The following is a 13,377-nucleotide window of genomic DNA, read 5'->3' as shown; positions in this document are numbered from 1 at the left end:
ATCAGGCTCTATTCTAAAGCACTTTGCCTGTGGAAATCCATGTTGCCCTTCCAATAACCCTAACCTATCACTATTCCCATTTTATAGTTGTAAGAACTGAGACTCAGAAAGGTTATGGACAGGTGGTTGCACACACCAGAAGTGAGGAAGGAATCCACTGCTGGAGGGGAGGACCAGGAAGGGCTGGCTGAGGGTCTAGCTATTCCCCATCCCTTGCAAGGCTGGCCAGAGTGTGGCAGGTGCTGCAGCTGGAGGGGGGTCTGACTACAGCAGTGAGGACTGTGCCTTGGACACTGACCAGCCTCAGCCATGTAGGGTCACCCTGGCTGGCACGGGTAGGAGGGTGGGCTGGCCTCTCGGAGATCTGGGACCCACAGCCTCCTGCTGCTGGGAGCAGTGGCTGGCTCCTCCCCTCCCTTCCTCCCCCACCCCACCACCCCTCTCTGAATCATAAAGCCAGACCCCAGTCCTGACTATTTCCTAATCCCCATGAGCCCAGTTCCTGTGGGCAGCACTTGATGTGCCTGACCCTCTTCTTTCTGCAACTCAAGGGAAAGACGAGATCTTGCACAAGGTACCCAGTGTGTCTGCCCTCTGCAAGGGAAACCCGACATGGAGCCTCTCTGGCTGCTCATCCTGCTCGCTGTCACAGGTAGGACCCTGCTGCCCAGGCCTTCTCTCCTTCCCCTCTTTGAGTATATGGCGGCAGGTGGGTGGGGAGCAATGGGCTCCACTATAAAGGCTGTTGAAATCCTCAGCATGTCCTTCACTCCTCTTTTCCCCACCTGCCCTGCATTCTTTATGCTTTTCCTCCCTCCCCAGTATGAGAGCCCATTCACAGACTCTTCGTGCAACTGGAAGTATAAGGGACTGGTGATTCTGGCCACATGGAAAAGGAAGGAATTTTGATGGTGGCATCTCAGGCACTAGCTAGCAGTTGGGGCAAGTTTTGTGGGGCCCTGGTAAGAGGACCTAAAATTATGAACCGCTGGCCCCAGAGGAATGGCAGGGTGGGAGGGAAGGAAGGGAGGAGGAAAAAACCCACACATAAGCATGTGCATCTTTGGGGTGCCTCTTCTGCTGATGTGAAGGTCCTCTGTCCTCTGCCCCAGAAGAGAGGTAAGGGGGCTTAAGATTTCTGTCACTGAGTTGGGGGACTAACACCCCAGATTCTTGCATACAACTACCTCTTTTCATTGGCAAACGTGCTTCTGGCTCCCCTAGAGCAATAGGCAAACCTGGTGATGAGAGGAGAGCCTGTCCCACTGGAGCCCTGCTCCTGAGGCTACTTAGCTAGGGGTGGGGAGGGAGAAGATGGAGAGCTGTCTGGAGGAGGGATGGACAGGCTGACAAGTGGAGGGGGCGCTGTTCTCATCAGGTCCAGTGTCTCTGCTTCCAAAAGGCAGGCCACCCACTCCCTAATCTTGTCTTCCAAGTTTCTGTCACCATATATGGTTGAAGATAGGGTAAAGGAGGACCAAGAGAGGGTAAGTTGAGGTAGAGGGCTCCGGGTGATTCCTCTGCAGGCTCTGCCCTGGCAATAGACTGTGCTCCCCTGCTCCAAGAAGGGTCCCCAAAATAGCAGCCTCATATGTCTCCCCCAAAATAGCTCTGAGATGAGTCTCTCTTGAAAGGGGAACAAAGTCACAGAAATAGGGAAGCTGGGAGCTAGGGGTCAGAAGGGGGAGATGCAGAGCCGGTACTAGTGTGGGCAGCTGCAGAGTAAGCACGAATGCCCAGGGCAAGGAGAGGGTATCCTGCCCAGGCTGAGGGGCCACTGGCCCTGCTCTCTTGAGATGGAGAGGGTGGAGGACAGGCCTTGGTCTCACATGATAGGGAGAAAATGTGTGGAATAGAACTGGAGGGAACTTTAAGACCAACATCTCTGGAAATAGGCCCAGAGAGGGTCAATTACTTCTCTAAAACTGCCCAGCAAGTCCAATAGGGTTAAATCCAGACCTAGGACCTGGCTGTCACAGTAGGCTGTGCACTTTCTCCTGACTTATATAAGACCCTGAGCTCCTTAAGGGCAGGATGTCCATCTCTTTGTTCATTGCACACTGTAAGTGTTCGATAAACATTTGGTAAATGAACAAAGAGTGAATGACCGTCTCCTTCCCAGAGCTGTCTGGAGCCCACAACACGACGGTGTTCCAGGGTATGGCAGGCCGATCCCTGCAGGTCTCCTGTCCCTACAACTCCTTGAAGCACTGGGGGAGACGTAAAGCCTGGTGCCGCCAGGTGGATAAAGAGGGCCCGTGCCAGCGGGTCGTTAGCACCCACCGTTCGTGGCTGCTGTCCTTCCTAAAGAGGTGGAATGGAAGCACGGCCATCGTGGATGATGCGCTGGGTGGCACACTCACCATCACGCTGCGGAATCTTCAAGCCCACGATGCTGGCCTCTACCAGTGCCAGAGTCTCTATGGTGATGAGGCCGACACCCTCAGGAAGGTCCTGGTGGAGGTGCTGGCTGGTGAGTAGGCAGGTGACTGCATCTCTGGCCCACCCCTGGGCTGGGACTATGTCTCTGATGTCTGTGCACAGGACCACCCTCTAGATTTCTGGGGAACCTGGGGAAACCCACAGTGCAGCTCTTGCCTTCCCACTCAGGGTCATGGTGGATGGTTGTGCAGGCTGCTCACTGCACAAGGGGGCCACATGCCAGCCCTGGAGCCCCTCTCCAGGCTGTGCTCCCTGGTACAGGACTACAACACTGGCAGGAAGGGTCCCTACCTCTAATTTGTGTATGGAGCCAAATGAGCTGTTTGTGGTCCTGCCTCCCCAAACAGCTTTATCCATCTGGCATCCAGTTAGGATGTGAATATTATAAAGTGGTCCTGAAGGAGTAGGAGGAGGTTCATTTACTCCCTCATCCAATTACCCAAAGGACCTGCAAACGTAAAGTAAGCACCAACCTGGTGCAGAAAACAGCCTGAGGAAGGGGCATTGCTTGTGACCCTGGGTGATGGGCTTCACCTCTCTGGGCTTCCACTTCCTCATCTTTAAATGGAGATGATGACATTTGTCCTGCTGCCCCCACAGGGCTCCCGTGAGGCGCCAATGAGGTGACACAGTTAAAAGTGCTTGGGGGGTAAGTGACAGTCCACTCCCCAGCCTCCTGCTGCTGAGCTGACCTGGGATCCTCATGCCAGGCTTGCCTAGGTGAGGCGGAGGTGGGGCGGCAGCGGGGTGCTCCTCACCTCTGAGCTTCCCCAGGGAAGCCTTCTGCCTATGTCTCCAGAACACTGTGTCCCAAAGGAGGAAAAATCTGTGCGTGTGTGGGGGACAAGCCCCCTTTCAGACTCTCCTCCTTTCCTACCTCTCCCCGCCCCAACATGGCTCCTAATGGTGGAAATGAGCCATTTGTCTAAGTTCTAAGCAGGGAAAGGGAGGGGAGACGGTTTGCCCTGGACCCAAACCCCAAGTCCACGACTCTTCTACATGGGAAGAGAGGGTGAAGAGACACAAATTTTCAGCCCAGGTCTGAGCCTCAGCCAACTCCCCAGGGGGTGGCAGGAATATAATAGTATAATAATAATAATCCATAGCTGGTGCAGACAGCTTGACAGTTCACACAAAACTTTCAAGTACACCCATTCATCCATATGACCTTCCCAAAGACCCTGTGTGTTGGGAGGGTAGGAGCTGTAGCTACCAAGCTCTGATGAGGTGCTAAGCACTATATAGGGCGCTCTCACTGAATCCTACAACACTACTGTAAAGGAGGAGTTTCTATTCGACTCACTTTACAGGTGAGGAGACTGAGGCTCAGAGAAGCTAATGACCTGATCAGCTCCAGGTCAGAGCCCAGGGAGCCTCACCACAGCTGGACAGGTTTCCCCCTACTACAACCAGCTGCCTGAAGGAGGAGGGACTAGAAGCTTACAGCCTCTGTCTCCCACAGACCCCCTTGATCACCTGGACCCTGGAGATCTCTGGATCCCTGAGGAATCCAAGGGCTTCGAGGATGCCCACGTGGAGCCCAGCGTCTCCAGGTACAGAGATGGGTCTTTGCTAAGGTCTCTGGGCAGACTTCCACCCTGCAGAGCCCGGGCATGGGATGGAAGCTGGGGCCCTAGAAGTAACTACAAATTCCAAGACAATTTGAGAGAGCATGAAAAGGCCTGGAGATGATTTGTCTGAATACCCCTCCAACCAGCCATGGTCTGTTGGTATGGCCATGCCAGTTGTTAAAATATTGAAATTCTTTTATATATATATATATATATATATATATATATATATATATATATTTTATATATATAATTCTTTTATATATATATTCTTTTATATATATATCTTTTATATATATATATTTATATATATAAATATATATAAATAGCAGCTGCTTTAAAACCCCTGAATGGTCAGCTTCCCATTCCTCCCTGGGAGCCCTTGGACATCCCCACAATAAAAGTTTTAGCACAAAGCTGGGACCCCCAGATGCCTGCTTCTTTGGTAGGACCAGCATCGGCTCTGATTGATTCATTCCCATGTACTGGTGTTGAAATATTGTTAATATTAGCACAGGGTATGTGTATGGGCATCTACCCCCATGCTCTCCCCTCCCGCGCAGCAGGAAACTGCTCTGCAAGGACATGTTTAAATGTGCTCAGTAGGTGGATCCAAACCTAGAACTCAGGTCTCCTGATTACAGGTTCCCTGAAGCCCGCAAATCCTCATCCCAGGGCTGGTGCTGGGTGGGGGACTACTCCAGGCCCCCAAGAGCTCCCGGTGTGGCCCTGTTCCTCCTCTGAGGGCAGACTTCAGTGTGTGAGCCTCCCCCAGGCCTCCCTCATGTCCTCCTTGTGTTTCCAAGGAGCCTCTCCGAAGAGGAGATCCCCTTCCCTCCCACTTCCATCCTTTTCCTCCTGGCCTGCATCTTTCTCAGCAAGTTTCTAGCAGCCAGCGCCCTCTGGGCTGCGGCCTGGCGTGGGCAGAAACTGGGGACACCGCCGGCCAGTGAGCTGGATTGCAGCTGTGACCCAGGTTATCAGCTCCAGACCCTAACAGGTGAGCCTGGTGAGCACAGCGGTGGCGGGGGTGGGGGGGGGGGTGGGGGCGGACTGGGCAGGGGTGGGGAGGTGGGGTGCAGAGGCGCCATGTGAGCACAAGATCTGTTACAGAGCGGACAGACATGTGAGAGAAGAGGACCTCACCTGGGAAGGCGCTCTGCTGGAACCACCCCAGCCTGCACCTACCCCTCGGCCACCAAGGCTCCTGGGTCTGCTTTGGCAAAAGGCCACCCTACCCATCCCCTGCTTCCCTGAGTGTGTGTGTGTGTGTGTGTGTGTGTGTGTGTGTGTGTGTGTGTACCTGGAAAATGGGAGGAACATGTACGAACTTCTAGACATTGGACATTAAACACTGTCCCAAATAAATCCAAGACTTCATGTTTAATTGGATGGTTTGGGGCTTCGTGGAGGTCTCTCTCTTGCTACAGGGCCAAGAGAATGAATTGGGGTGAGGAATAGATGAAAAGTCTGACTTCTTGGGGCCTCGGGTCTTGGGCTACTACATGCCTTCATTCTTGCAGGCTCCGCATCGCTGAGGTTTTGTTTCTTCTCGCTTCCTTCCCTAGATCTAATTCCTGAATCCTGCATCCTCCTCTGGGATTTCTCTAGCATCCAAGTCTGGCTCCCTTCTCCTTGCGCCTGTTCATCGATTCCCTAGGAATCATGCTGCCCACCCCCACACTGGTCCATCTAACTCCCAGCTGACTCATCCGCCCGTTTCCCCAGAGCTGGACTTTCTTTGTGGTTGCTTCCCCTAACAGCCAAACACCCGGGGCTTGACTTACACAGTAGCAACCGGAGCTGGGAACTCCTGGTCTGAGCCCCTTGCTACATGGAAGGGAAAATGAGGCTCGCAAGGGACAGACATCACCCCAAGTCGCCAGCAGAGCCTGGAAGTCCAGATTTCACTTGATGTTCATGTTGCCCTTCCTTCTAGCTCAATCTTACTCACTTATTCGTTTATTTATTCAACAGACATTATCCATGCCAGATACCATTCTAGGTGCCGGGAACATGACAGTAAAGCAAAGAGGCAAAGATTTCTGCCCACACAGAGCCATGGACTAGTGGGAGGGGAGACAGACACAATAAATGAGTCAGCCAGTATGCTAAAAGATGAAGTGCTGAGGAGCAGATGACAACGAAGCCGGGCTAGGACACTGGGAGTGCAGAAGGGACTGTCATTCTGGAGGGCATCGGTAGGAACCACTGCAGAAGCCCTGGGAGGAGCTGAGGAAGTGAACCATGAGTATTTCAGGGGCAGAGGGACAGCCAGGGTGCCTTGGGAACCTCATCTCTCCCCGGAAAACACATACACCATAGCAGCCATGAGAGAGGGCAAGAGGATGGAGACTTGCCCAAGGAGAGCTGCAGGAAGGGGAGGAATCGAGGTGGTTCCAACCGGGGTCTTGGCAAAGTGGAAAGCCAGGAGCCCCTGTGGCCAGGGCCATATGCAGCTGCTTTGCCCCCTACCATGTGCATGGGCTCCTGGGGTTTCAGATCATTGGGAAGGACCCCCTGAAGCAGCCCTGTGTCCAGCCCATGTCTACACAGCATGCCCCTGAGCCAGCCCAGCCCAGCTCTGCCTGGCCCACTCCCTGTGGAGGCTGCTGCGCTGGCCCTGTCCCCAGCTCTGAGACACTGGTCCTGGCTACATGTCCCGAGTCCTTGGACTCAGCAGCACATCAAGCTTCCTCATCATGTCACAGGCTGTTGTCCCCTTCCTGCAGGCCTGTGGCACAGTCTAGCAGCCAAGAGCGAGCCTGTCCACCTGCCTGTACCAACGCCAACAAGAGGGCAGGGGAGGGTCCCCCGTGAGCGGCACTGGAGCACACCTATAGTTCTTGAGAACTTGGCCTTTTCTCTTTCTTCCTCTGCCACATTGGAGACGCCCCCGCCCCCCCTGCAGTGTACAGATCACCACTGGGATGCCCTGCCTTGGACTCTTTAGAGCACACATGGGACTGAAGGGGGTCAGGTAATATCATTTCAAGCTTCAACTTTGCTTTCTACTAAGAAACCCGAAGCAAGTTCCTTAACCCCCAAACCCCAGTTCTGCACAGGACGGCATGAATAGGGGCCAAATGTTTCCTGTGCAGGCAGTGGGCTTGTGTCACAGGAGAGGAACCTCCAGGTATAAGGCTTGGAGTTTTATATTCAGCATCCACCCATCTTTCTTTCTTGGGAGAGAGAGACCTTTACTCTGAAAGGTAGACAGATCTTCTGGAGGGAAGAGGCTGGGGTGCCTAAGCAAGTCCAGTCTGGAGCTGATACATTCTCTCTAGCTTTCGAGGCATGTTTGCTATTCGATCACACTAGACCAAAGCTTGATCTGTGCCTGGATCATGCAGAAACGTGAAAATATCCATGGAGAATTTTCTCCCAACAGACAGGCTAGTGCATTCATGAAACAAAACTAATATGTCCTATGGGATGTTTGGAGAATAAGCAATCTTGTAAACTGAAAGTACTAAGGAAATAAACACTTGAAAGACAATCATAGATGATGGGAGAAAAGGATGAGGGTGTCTTCTAGGAATCAGAACAAAATGGACAAAAAGATGGGAAAACGAGAGAGAAAGGATAGGGAAATGAGATGAATCCATGAGGTTCGGTATTCAACTAGTTAAGGAGTTCTGGAAGACAGGGCGAAAGGAAATGAAGTGTCATTAGCAAAGGATGCCAGAACTGGAGGGTGTGGGTGTTCACTGCCAGGTCTCAAGAGAACCTGGCCCAGTAGATGAGGGCCAGTCCTGGCCAGGGTGCCGGAAGAGTGGGTGCCCCTGCTGCGAGGTCATGGGGCAGGACAGGACAGTCTCCCGAGAGCTCGGGCTGGTGTGCTCATTACAGACCTGAGAACAAAAATCACGCCCCACCTTCCTCCTCCATGGCTCTGCATCCTCAGATCCTATCTTTGAAAGACCCTGAGGACTCTATTCGCTCTTTCTTTCTTGCTTTCCAGTTAACCACGATCTTGTCCTACCTCATCCCCTAGCCAGGGACCAGGAGCCTAGGCTTTGTTCTTGGGCCTTCTCACCCTGCCTTGCCCACCCCTCCCTACCCTCACGGTCAGTTCCCAAGCACTGAACCAACCGGGTTTTGGAAGGGTGCCTTGCTCCCACCGGAGGGGCCCCCAGTGCCTGCCTCCCACCACAAGGCCTGTCATGTGGGGTCCCATGTGACTGTCGGAGGCAGCTGTTTCCTGCTCCCTGGGGAACGCTGTGTCAGTGGCCAGGCAAGCCCCAGAGCTGACATCTGCCTGACCTGCCATGGGCCCCAACCTGCTGCTGCTGTTGCTCCTGGGACTGGCAGGTAAGGTGAAAGGGGCTGTGTTCTGGGCCCCATGCACTCTGCTCCAGGCCCAGAAATGATTGGCATTATCGTGGCAATGTAGGGCCCAGAAGGTGAACCTCTCCGTCCCTATGCCCCTGTGGCAGTGGCTGGACTGTCCCCCCAGCTCCTGCACTGCCTTCCCACAGCCTTTGCTTTTCCAGGCCAGGGCTCAATTGCCGCCTCCCCCGAGGTGCTGGAGGCACCTGTCGGTGGCTCCATCCTGGTGCAGTGCCACTACCGGCTCCAGGACGTCAAGGCTCGGAAGGTGTGGTGCCGGTTCTCACCAGAGGGGTGCCAGCCCTTGGTGTCCTCAGCCGTGGACCGCAGAGCCCCAGGGGGAGGGCGCATGTTTCTCACAGACCTGGGGGGCGGCCTGCTCCAGGTGGAGATGATCGCCCTGCAGAAGGAGGATGCTGGCGAGTACGGCTGCGTGGTGGATGGTACCAAGGGGTCCCAGACGGTGCACAGAGTCGCTCTGGAGGTGAGGCCTCCAGGTGAGTCATCCTAGGTGGCCATTGCCCCTCCCCAGCTGCCTCTTGGTTCTTTGGGGGATGGGGACCCTTAGGAAGTAGGAATTGGGAGGAGATATTTTTTACGGCTCCTCAGGGAACGGAAACCAAATGGGGTGAGCAGTCAGAGATAAAACAGCCAGACAGCGGGTCCCTTCCCCCTCCTGCAACTAGCCGGTTTCCCATCAGAAGGCATATCGTCCTTCCTCACCCATGGCCTCCTAATTCACTATTTTCAACACACTTGATGCTATTTTTTTAAATGAAGTTTTAATTTGGGCATATCAACTGGAATTCATTTTTTAAATCTTCTGGTTTATTACTCCTGTTATAATGGGTTTGATGGCTTAAAATTACTGAATCCACATTTTATTCAATTTTATGTCTTCATTGAGCATCTAGTGTGTGCCTCACTTCCTTCAAGCAAGGTGCAGTCAGTGCCTGAATTACTTCAACTCATTTAGTTTTAAAAATATGGAATATGGGGCACCTAGGCAGCTCAGTCGGTCGAGTGTCTATCTACCTTTGGCTCAGGTCATGATCCCAGGGTCCTGGAATTGAGCTCTGCATTGGGCTCCCTGCTCAGTGGGGAGTCTGCTTCTCCCTCTCTCCCTGCCCCTCCCCACTTCTCTTTTCTTGTTCAAATAAATAATTTTTAAAAATGAAGAAAATCTCACTAATAGTTAAGCTAGTATTGTCAACCCTATTTCAGTACAGAAGTACTTTGATAGGCTGTGGTTTTCTCTCACAGGCTACAACTTTCTAATGTCTAAGCACTTATTAAAAGACAATTTTAAAGTAGAAGAAAACAATTTCCAGATAAATTGGATGTTGTTAAAAAAAATGTTCTGGAGGGAAAATGGCCGGCTGCCTGTAGAAGTGGAGACTGCTACTACTACCTTTCTCTTATGGATGATGACAGTTTTTCATTTTCAGGTGTTCCTTTCCCAAGTAATTTGTGCCCAATCCCCAAATAATGAAATGAAGAAAGGCATTTTTCCTTTCCTTGTTTTTCCCCTATTTGTTGATTAGTCCAACTTATGGACTAAGTTGTCACCAGAATCCCTCATCTCTGGCCCATGATTATTACTTAATATTATAAATATGCTCCTGGTGGTTCTTGTTGTCCTCTGTCCTCCTCTCCTGACACTCTAGGGTTTGAGAACTCCATCTTGTGGGACAGGATGCACTGGGTTGATGGGCAGGTGCCAGGGCTCCAACAGCTGTAGAGGGTGGATGCTCAGGTAGGCCGGTGGAGCATGGCTTTCAGGGAGGATGTGGATGGCTTAAAAGGCACCAGGAGGGCAGGACACATGCAGCCAAATGGAAGACACAGCATCTCCAGATCCTGGTTTGGCTTGGGGTGGGAGGAAGGAATGATGAGCCTCTGAGAACAAGGAAGACTCCTATCCCTGGGGTCTAGAAGGACTGGCCAGGTTCCCAAGACAGATCCTCAGGCCCAGAGAAACCAACCATGAGTCCCACAGCCAGAAGTTGAGCATGTTGTAAGGATGATAGAAGACATGTCACAAAACCGAGTCTTGGGGTCTGAGCAAGGCTGTCAGCAAGTGTAACTTGACACTGTGTCACATTAGGGGTGACCCTGGAATTCCTTAGATGCTGGGGGCAGAGCTTCAGCCTGCAGGGGTGTGGGGGGTCACACAGTTGCAGATATGTGGAGAGGTCTAGCAGGCTGTGCCGAGGCCCCTTTAGAGACCAATTGATGAGCGCCAGCAGTGAGGTTGCCACTGAGGATGAGACTGGAAAACCTATTCTGGGGTGGGGAGGTGAGAACAGATTACCCAGTGGCTGATTCAGCATAGTCTGAGCAGCCTGGTAGACCAGGGTGTGTGGGGGAGCAGGTGAAGGAAGGCAGGGCAAGGGGTAGGAACTGGTGGAGGAAGAGAAAGTGGGCCTAGTTGCAACCAGGTAAAGACAGAAGGAGACCATCCATGATCTCCAGAATGAGGGCCCCTAAGGAATATGCCAAGCCTCCATCTGTGTTTCTTACTTGGGACCTCTTCTACCTCGGTTCCATTCTCCCATCCCTCAGATCTCAGGCCCATGCCCCTGCCCACCATGGGTATGTGCTCATTAATATTTCCTTCTGACTCAGCTCCTAGCCTGAAAGAGGAGGAAACCTATAAGGCTGGGAGTCTGGCTGATGATGGCCCCTCAGACACTGTGGGCAGTGCCAGCCCTGTGGAACCCAGCCAGGATGAGAAGAGGTACTGACAAGAGCTGTATTTGGTGGCCGGGAAAAGGGTGGTGGTGGGAAAGGGGGTGAAAGATTGTTCAGAGCCCCGGGCTAATTCAAGGGGAAACCTTATGGTTCCTTCTACCCCTGGGGAGCTTCTGATCTGGCAGGAAGTCAGGCAGACCCACCTGTCTATTCCAGTTCAGCAATGATCCCTTTATCCTGGTAGTTTCCAGCCAGGATACCCTGGTAATGTGTTTCTCTTCTGCCCTCTGTCTGCCCTCCTCATTCCATTCCCCAAATCCTCTTCTTGAAACCATGGCTCACCAAGAGCAGTACCTTTCTCTACTGCTCCAGAGTTCCTGGTGAGCAGCTTCCTGCCAGGTTCAGGCTTGAGCTCACCTATCCCTTTATGTCCTTCAGCATCCCCTTGATCTGGGGCGCTGTGCTCTTGCTGGGCCTGCTGGTGGCAGCAGTGGTGCTGTTTGTTGTGATGGCCAAGAGGAAAGGTAGGTAGCCGTTTACCTGCCTACCCCAGCACAGCCCTGCTGGTGGTGTACCAGCTAGTCTTGTAGACAATGCTGGGACTCTAGGTCTGTTTCTCCTGTGGATGGGCTTATTTGGGCTTTGGCAAGGCTCCCAGGCCTTAGAAGTTCCTGGCTGAGGGATGGAGGGGAAGAAGGAGATTCAGTGGGAACCAGCCTAGGGACAGACAGGAATTGGGACAGGGTGGGCAGTGGGATAGGCAAGTGACTGGAGGAGGTTCAGGAAGGGTTTCAGGAGACAGGCTGAGTGTTGAGGTAGGATGAAGGGAGCTGGAAGCAGTAAGTGGGTGGGGAGGCTCCTGGCAGGTTGGGGTGGAACTGGGGAGGCAGTGGGGAAAGTTTGCTCATAGGAGTGGAATGAAGGGTCTGGACCAGGAAAGAGGCTTCAGGGACTTCTGAAGGGAGTGAGGGGGTGGGTTTTGAGCCAGGATGGAAAGCTGACTGTGAGGCCATCCTCTGTCCTCCCAGGGAACAGGCTTGGTGTCCGTGGCCAACCTCAGAGCAGCGGAGTTCCAGGCATGGTAAGAGCCAAATTCTCCAGACCTTCCATCTGCCAGGTTCACTGAGAAGCCCCAGGATGAGAGGGTGAAGAAAGATGGGGACCCAGTTAGAGTCCATACTTTCTTCTTAAATGCTGTAAACTTGGTACCAGTTGTCTTCCACCTTTCCACTTTGGTATTTCACCCTCCCCAATTTAAAGACGATGTTGGGGCTTGAAAATCTTTAAAGGGAAGCCCTCTTGCCCACTGACATACCCAGGATTTGAGAAACAGATCCAGTGTGGTCTTGAGCTTCCTCCCAAAGGGGACTGGGGCAGAAGGAGGCGTTTCCTCTCTGCCTCACTTCTTTGCTTTTGTTACAGGCCTCCTCATCAGTAGCCCACTGTATCAGTGACTCTGGATTGGGCCTTGATTTGCCATCGGACATTCCATATGCTAGGCTCGACTCACCACCTTCCTTTGACAATATCACCTATAGTGTACCTCTTGATCCCTCATCAGAGAAAACCCCACCCCCAGCCCAATCCTCATCGCCCCCTCTGCCTCCTAAGGTCCTGATGTGCTCCAAGCCTGTGACATATGCTACAGTCATCTTCCCTGGAAGGGACAAGGGTGGAGGAGCCTCCTGTGAGCCAGCTCAGGATCTGCCGAATGGCCAAATGCCACCCAGCTAGGCTGTTCATCATACTGTACACTCACAGAGACCATCCCTAAAGCTCTGTGCATCCAGCTAGCCAGCCCAAGCCCTAGACCCTTATGATATCAGAGCAGTAGGGACTTTAGGATCTAATCTAACATCTTGACTTTTCTGACCTGGAAAGTGATATTTAAATGTGACTGAGGTGTCTTGGGAGTCCCCCATGCTTGTTCCTCTGCAGTTACACCACTGAACTAAATAAATTCTGAATGATATTATATGAGCTCTTGATGTTTGAGTGGGAAGGAAAGTTTGCTTAGTCATATCACCTGGGAACTGAAGATTCTGGTCCAGAGTTTGTGCTGTGTGATCTCCTGCCTGTTTTATCAGTAGGGACATGGTTTCATTCTCTGGTCAGAGTACTGTGATACAGTTTGATTCATGTGGCATCAAGAAGCCTTCTTCAAAATTATTTCCTGTCTTTCTCATGGTACCTAAATTATAGAGCCATTAGCTTGAATCTAGAAATCTCTTCTGCCTTCAGCTCTGCACCTTTAAACAAGTGGCGTTTTATGATGTGACAACATATGATGGGAGGAAGGGGATAATGATAAAGTGAAAGGAGACTCAGGACAGGTGGG

At 52.4% G+C, this 13,377-nt stretch overlaps 2 protein-coding genes across 3 annotated transcripts; both read left to right on the top strand.

Moving 5' to 3' along the window:
* The first annotated feature begins 482 nt into the window (after positions 1–482).
* On the top strand, positions 483–5,381 carry TREM2 (triggering receptor expressed on myeloid cells 2). Of its 2 annotated transcripts, none has more exons than XM_025990886.2 (5): positions 483–652; positions 2,123–2,473; positions 3,905–3,995; positions 4,820–5,013; positions 5,127–5,381. In XM_025990886.2, exons 1-5 carry the CDS (start codon positions 613–615, stop codon positions 5,141–5,143), a joined length of 693 nt encoding a protein of 230 aa, XP_025846671.1. In that variant the 5' UTR covers positions 483–612; the 3' UTR covers positions 5,144–5,381. The 2 variants fall into 2 exon arrangements, with proteins under 2 accessions (XP_025846671.1, XP_025846672.1); XM_025990887.2 differs by having other exon boundaries at positions 496–652; positions 4,892–5,013.
* A 2,845-nt stretch (positions 5,382–8,226) lies between these two features.
* Positions 8,227–13,014, top strand: TREML1 (triggering receptor expressed on myeloid cells like 1). Its single transcript, XM_072731845.1, has 6 exons — positions 8,227–8,327; positions 8,510–8,842; positions 10,974–11,085; positions 11,478–11,563; positions 12,068–12,120; positions 12,462–13,014. Exons 1-6 carry the CDS (start codon positions 8,285–8,287, stop codon positions 12,771–12,773), a joined length of 939 nt encoding a protein of 312 aa, XP_072587946.1. The 5' UTR covers positions 8,227–8,284; the 3' UTR covers positions 12,774–13,014.
* The last annotated feature ends 363 nt before the right edge of the window (positions 13,015–13,377 follow it).

Source organism: Vulpes vulpes, chromosome 1 (assembly GCF_048418805.1).
Source record: "Vulpes vulpes isolate BD-2025 chromosome 1, VulVul3, whole genome shotgun sequence".
Lineage (NCBI taxonomy): Eukaryota > Metazoa > Chordata > Mammalia > Carnivora > Canidae > Vulpes > Vulpes vulpes.
The sequence above is the reverse complement of the archived record's forward strand: the minus strand, read 5'-3'. Positions and strand labels throughout refer to the sequence as shown.

Bases quoted from the DNA above. Each gene is read 5' to 3' on its own strand.
- TREML1 (XM_072731845.1), top strand. From the start codon at position 8,285: ATGGGCCCCAACCTGCTGCTGCTGTTGCTCCTGGGACTGGCAG. The intron at 8,328-8,509 runs GTAAGGTGAAAG...TTGCTTTTCCAG, and splicing joins GTTGCTCCTGGGACTGGCAG to GCCAGGGCTCAATTGCCGCC. The intron at 11,086-11,477 runs GTACTGACAAGA...TATGTCCTTCAG, and splicing joins CCCAGCCAGGATGAGAAGAG to CATCCCCTTGATCTGGGGCG.
- TREM2 (XM_025990886.2), top strand. From the start codon at position 613: ATGGAGCCTCTCTGGCTGCTCATCCTGCTCGCTGTCACAG. The intron at 2,474-3,904 runs GTGAGTAGGCAG...TGTCTCCCACAG, and splicing joins CCTGGTGGAGGTGCTGGCTG to ACCCCCTTGATCACCTGGAC. The intron at 3,996-4,819 runs GTACAGAGATGG...TGTGTTTCCAAG, and splicing joins GTGGAGCCCAGCGTCTCCAG to GAGCCTCTCCGAAGAGGAGA.